The sequence below is a fragment of the Peromyscus eremicus genome, chromosome 1 (genome assembly GCF_949786415.1).
Source record: "Peromyscus eremicus chromosome 1, PerEre_H2_v1, whole genome shotgun sequence".
Lineage (NCBI taxonomy): Eukaryota > Metazoa > Chordata > Mammalia > Rodentia > Cricetidae > Peromyscus > Peromyscus eremicus.
Window position 1 is genome coordinate 61822380 of NC_081416.1, and position 6000 is coordinate 61828379.

Below are 6000 nucleotides of genomic sequence, written 5' to 3' on the forward strand. Positions count from 1 at the left end.
AGCCCCAGGTGCAAAGGGACATGAATCCATCACACACCTGACTTCAGGAGCTCGCACAGACTTTAATTAGCCAACTTGGCTTGGTACAGGGGCACAGGATTTACCAGGATCCTGGCCCTATTCTATGCACCTTGTTCTGGGGAAACACTGATAAAGCATGCCAGGAACTGAGGACCAGGAGTGAAGCCTCGGTAGCTCCTTGGCACAGATGGCCAGGACTACGGCCTGGCACCCTGCCCATTCGACTCCAGTTCCTCTGGTCACCAGCCAGGAACTCCGTGGTCTCTGATGTTCATCTACCTCGTCCTCTGGTGATAGCACGGCCTTCTTCTCACAGGCTGCATGGTTAAGGAGTCTCGCCCTAGCCCACTATGCTAAATGCCATCTGACGTCAACAGGAGTCACAGAATAGGAAGTTCAAAGCCACAAACCAGCCCTATCTGGTCCCAACTGCATGCCACAGGAAGCTCTTGTTTGGGGCAGCTAAGCCCCTGACTCCATGACCCACCTGCTGGCCACCTTCTCAGCAGGGCTGTTGGCCATTCCCCACCCAGCCTTGACCACAGCAATCCAGAGACCAGAGGTGAGCGAGGAAGTTAAGGCCTAGGGAGACAGCAAAATGGGGAGCTGAAGGGTAGGGGGCTGGGTCAGCCCCAAAGCAAAGAATGTATGAAGCTCTAGGTAGATAGCCCAGTACTGGAGAGGGTAAGGAGAGTAAGGAGGAAGGGAAGTGCAGAGGGAACCCCCTAAGCCAGATTGAGAGACTGGGGGTGTGGGGGATGCAGCTGAGGGCCCAAAAGTGTCCCAGAGGTCCTGGAACGGGGTTCTAATATCAAAACACTGAAGAGTTGGAATTTCTGGGCAGCTAGGGGGATGCTTTTTGTATCCGGCCAGCTGAGTGGGGAAAGGAGACTTTACGTCCTGTAAAAGAGAGGGTTAATCCTTTAGGGCATGCACTAAGACTTCTGGGTCACATGTCCAAAGGCTTTTCCTTACCTGGTGGCAAGGGGATCCGGGCCAGGGATGGCCACAGCTCAGCTTCTAGCAGAGGCGCCCAGGGCTCTGCACGGGCTGTGACCTCAAGTGTCACAGAGTTCTTGGCAAAGGTGAAGTTAAACTTGTTCCCCAGGTAGGAGATGCCAGAGACAGACACTCCGGAGACCAGGTCTGGACACAGGGGGTCAAAGGTCACACCTGCCTCAGTGATCCTGTGGGGAAGAGCTGTGTGAAAAGGGTCGGGACAAGTGGGAATTAGCTGCCGGTCACTGCACTCACCTGAATCCTGTGCATCCGAAGAGTGCTGTCTGAAGAAAGCCGCCCATGCCTGTCAAGAAGTTCACGGCACCAGACCCATCCGCGTTCTCTGTCCACACCTGCAGGGTGTGACAGGAGGCTACCAGCTGAAGCAGGCCCCTCACCCTGCTGAGACTACCACAGTGGGAGAAGGGAGAGGCAGTGGGTGGTGGGTGGGAGCCAGGCTGACCTTGAAGGGCTCAGTGACATTGATGAAACTCCTGTTCAGGAGGACCTGGGCCCTGGAGGGGTCCTTCAGTTCCATCCAGCCCACAGCAAACATACTCTGAGGTCAGAATCCAGATATGAAGCAGTGAGACTCACCACCACGTGGGAAAGTAAGTGAGGACAGTAGGGCGAGACTACCCGCCAGGCTCCTCACCCAGGTCATAGCAGGGCCCTGGGCGGATGTCACAGCCTCATAAATCTCCAAATTATTTCTTCGGATGTCCGGTGGCAGGGGAAAGGGGATTGGGTATCCCAGGAGCACAACATCCGCCTGCTTCACTTCTTCTCCTGATTTGGGGGGCGGGGCAGCAGGATAGGGATGGGTTCTTGGTCGAAGAGATGAGGGTATGTCACAGTGAATGGGGGGGCGGGTGACAAAGCAGAAGGGCCCTTGAAGGACTCAGCACCACTCACCACGCTCATAACCGTCAAACTCAGGATGGAAGTTCTGCTCAGAGTCAAATGGCACCTTGATCCTATCAGCCACCTCCAGCCACTGGTTGGGGACAGGCAGACCCAGGTCCTTGGCCAATGCAGCAGCAAAGCGCAGGCTGGGGAGAGTACAAGCCATAGTACAAGCATGGCTTCTGACTGGGCCCCGTCTGCTGTGCTGGGTTAGGGAAGGGGAGATGGTCCATGTCTGACCTGTTCTGGACCAGGACGTTGGTGTACACAGAGTTGTTGACTCCTGAGTGGTACTCATCAGGGGGCATGACTCCTGGTCACATGGGACCACCATGACAGTTAGTGTAGGGGCTCAGGACACGCCTTTCCATGGTAACCATCCATGCTGAGCTGGGCACTGTGCTCCCTAGTCCTCACCTTTCAGGTGGTACATCTTCTCCTGGGGGCTCCATTCTACACGGCTGCACCAAAACTCAGCCACGGCACTGACCACATCCCAGCCACCAGCCTCTTGGAAGAGCTGCAGGTCCTGGAGAGTGAGAGCAGGGCAAAGCACCAGGCATAGAAGGGGGCCACTGCGCATGGCCAGTGTCTACCTTTTGAATACCCAGAGAGCAATGCCCGGCTTCCAAAGACCCTCTTCACACAACTTCCTAGGGTCCCAGGGTACAGTGTGGCCTCGAGAGGTGCATGGGCACACACGGGATATAATGGGGCCTCACCTGAGTGCAGTGGTAGTACAGCTGGAAGGCCAACACCACGGCTCCATTCACATGGACCTCCTGGATCCCATAAATGTCCTCAGGGCAGACCTCCACGCCAGTGCTTGCGCTCTCCCAAGCAAACTTGGCTCCCTGTGAGGAAAGACGACGGAACGGTCAGGTCTTGATTTGGAGGGGTAGCCCAGTCCTACCAGGGGTGCAATCCTTTGTGGAGGAAAGGAAAGAGGAGATATGGGGGTCTGGCGGTCACAGAATGGCTCAGGGAAGACCCTGGACCAGGGGCCCTATAGGATGGTGCCCAGGCCCCATTACCTGGTAGCCTAGGTTCTGGGCATTCTTCAGGGCCCCTCCCAGTGTACGGACTCGGTACTCCAGGATGGCCCTGGCAGCCTCTGGGTGGAACATCAGGATATTTGGGAACATCCAGAGGTCCTAAGAGGATGAACCATTCTGGGGTTAAACAGAAGTCCATACTTTCTCCCTCCCTTACTGCCCACGTTCCACCCCGCCAAGGCTTCCAGCAAATAAGACAGCTGGGGGCTTCCTCTCTCCCGACCCTCTGGCAGTCCCTCTGCCTCTCTCTGAGGTCCTCATCTCATGCTCACCAGGCCCACCCGGGCCCTCCCCCACCTGCCCACTCCAGTGCTATCTCTCCAGCCTAGACAGCGCAGAGTTCTGGTCCTCAGCCCAGGCAGCATCCGGAGATGCTAATGGCTCTAGTCTGTCTGCATCAGGGTCCAGGCCTTGTTCTAGGCTCCCTGGCTGCCTGGCCTCCTCTTCCTTTGGCTTTAACTGCTAAATGGGCCACAGCACAGACTTCACAAGGTGTCGGATGTGGGAATGGCCCTGAGCCCTCCCCCTCAATACTTCCCCACCCACGGCCACTGAACTCCATATGCTACATCCTTGGCCTCTCCAGCCTTGCTTCCCATCACCCAGCTACTCCTGGCAGATCTTTCCAGACTGTATCTCCACGTGCATCGTTCCTCTAAAAAGTCTCTGTGGCTTTCTTAGTCCTCTGGCGGGCTCCAGGCTGGTACCCAGTTCACTCTGAGGCTCTGGTGGTCTTGGCCTGCTGTTCTTCCCACCTCAGTGAGGCACCTTCTGTTGCTCTAACCTGGATCACTTTTCTACCAAACTCCTACACATCGCTCTTCTGAGAAACCACCTCTTCTAGGAAGCCCTCCTGTCTATAGCCCCTGTGCTTTCTATAGTATTGATTTCAAGTAGTTCAAAGCAATGCCCAAAATGATGACACGCAGTTCTCCCTGTGTAAGCAGTGCAGGGTGTACCTGATCCCAGAAGATATGGCCCCAGTAGCACTCTTCCTGACTCCCATTAGAGAGGCCTCCGGGGCTGAGCCCATGGCTGACTGATCCTTGGGTGCCAGGCTGGGGAAGCTCACTGAGCAGGTAGTAGAGAGAACCACGGAGGGCCTGGCGCAGGGCCAGGGGCCCAGCCACATCCAGGCCACAGCCTGCCCAGAGCTGGGCCCAAGTGTCTGCATGGGCTGTATACAGAACACCCTGAGTCTGCAGCTGCAGGGCCTCAGCAAAGCAGCCCTGGGCCTCCGCCTGGCTGCCACCAACCACCGTCAGAAAGTCCCAGGTCCTGTCCTGCTCCTCTTCCCCAAGGGTCAAGGCTGGGGGAACTGGCATCCACAGCATGTGTACTTCCAGTCGAGGCTCTCCTGGCTGCTCAGGGGTGAGTGTGTGGCCATGTAGGTACCTGCAAGAGCCTAAGTGAGTCTCAGGAAAGGACTCCCTGTCTGGGCTACCTAGATTTACCCAGTATGCTCCTTACCGGGCTCCCTGGAAGTCAGGCCCCTCATGTAGGTCCAGGTCTGGGCTTTCTGGGGAGAAGGACGACTGTAGCAGCACTGTGATGGGCTTGTTCTCTGCAGCTAAGCGTGCAATGGACACGCTGAAGGCCAGGACGTGGGGCAACACACGGTGAGCATAGATGCACTGGGAAGCCCGGAAGCTGGGGCCTTCCAGGGTGTGCAGGAAGGAGCCTAGGGAGGGTCGGGAGCCTCAGTCATCCTGGGGAAGGTCAGAAGGACTCTAAGCTGTGGACTCCCAACACCATGGAGCACCATGGCCTTTCTGGGCTGGGAGTGGGGTCCTCAGACCTCAGGTTGCCCCTCCCGACTGTGTAGTGGGCCCACCCAGATGAAAGTAAAGCAAGACAAACCACAGAGGCCTCATCTTGGGAGGCAGCTTTTTACGCTTACTTTCTTTCTTAAATGAAAGGCCACTTGTTTATTATTTTTGAGATGGATCTTGTTATGTACCTGAGGCTGTCCTCCAATTCTCCATCCTCCTGCCCCAGCCTCCTCAGTGCTGAGATTACAGGCCTGAGTCACATACTAGCTTTTGTGGTCCCTTTCCCTTGTGAGACTCCATGGACCAGGGAGGAGGTCCCTCTCACCCTGAGCCACAGCTTGACCAGGATTGGCGGCAGCTAACCTGTGTTAGTATCCAGGGCAAAGGTCTCAGTCAGCTGTTCTGTTCCTGCAGGGGCCTCCAGCTGGACATTGAGGGGGCTGGGCAGAACTGCCCGGTGAGTGTGCCCTCCAGCTCCATTGTACACACCGTTTACATGTATGGTGTCATGATACACACGTGTACCCAGGTATGAGTTGGTGACAGTGGCCCAGAACCTGGGGTCACTGGGCAGACAGTGGGTACTGAATATGGTCGGGTCGTCTTCAGAATTGTCCATGGACAGCTGTCTCAGTCTGGGAGGCCTGGAGAAGGCGAGTTGACAGTGACTAGCTGGGCTTCCCTCTGCACACTGACAGTAAACCCTCAAGTCTCCAGGGAACTTGGACGATCCTGAGACCGGTGAGGGGAGTGAGGGGCTAGCTTAGGGTAGCAGTACTTTGAAAGCCTCCACTTAGGGGCTGCGCCGAGAACACACCCTTCACTCAAGAGGACCGCTAGGGATTCAGCTGAATCTGCAAACCGGATCCCTCAGCACCCGCAACAGGTCTCCCTCTCGCGAGGTCCCGACCCATCTTGCCGAGCTACAAATTGCTGAGAGTGGAAACAGGGAGTTCCGCGCTGGCCCTGAACCCTCCCGGAGCCGGGACAGTGGAGGCAGAGGAACTGGTGGGGGGTAGCGAGGGGAGACGTGGGGTGGGAGAGGAGGAACCGGATGTGGTGGAGGACAGTGACGGGAGTGGTGGTGGCCGGGTACCGTAACTGGGGAGGAGCGGGGACTTAGTTGGGGAATGGAAAGAGGAAGCCAGTGTGTGGGCGGGGGGAGGGGCCGGAGAGGAGAGGAGCGGGTTGACAGGCAGGCTAGGAGACAAGGGAGTGAAGGGACGAAAGAGCATTTCGAGTATTTG

General features: G+C 56.8%; 1 protein-coding gene across 1 annotated transcript; it reads right to left on the bottom strand.

Annotated features, from left to right (window-relative positions):
- Positions 1 to 42: 42 nt before the first annotated feature.
- Positions 43 to 5405, bottom strand: Pgghg (protein-glucosylgalactosylhydroxylysine glucosidase). The gene is made up of 13 exons (XM_059249924.1): positions 5117 to 5405; positions 4452 to 4662; positions 3941 to 4376; positions 2961 to 3080; positions 2649 to 2780; positions 2344 to 2455; positions 2167 to 2239; positions 1936 to 2072; positions 1676 to 1809; positions 1484 to 1579; positions 1276 to 1373; positions 997 to 1208; positions 43 to 921 (listed from the first exon to the last, which is right to left on the bottom strand). Exons 1-13 carry the CDS (start codon positions 5370 to 5372, stop codon positions 866 to 868), a joined length of 2073 nt encoding a protein of 690 aa, XP_059105907.1. The 5' UTR covers positions 5373 to 5405; the 3' UTR covers positions 43 to 865.
- Between the last annotated feature and the right edge of the window lie 595 nt (positions 5406 to 6000).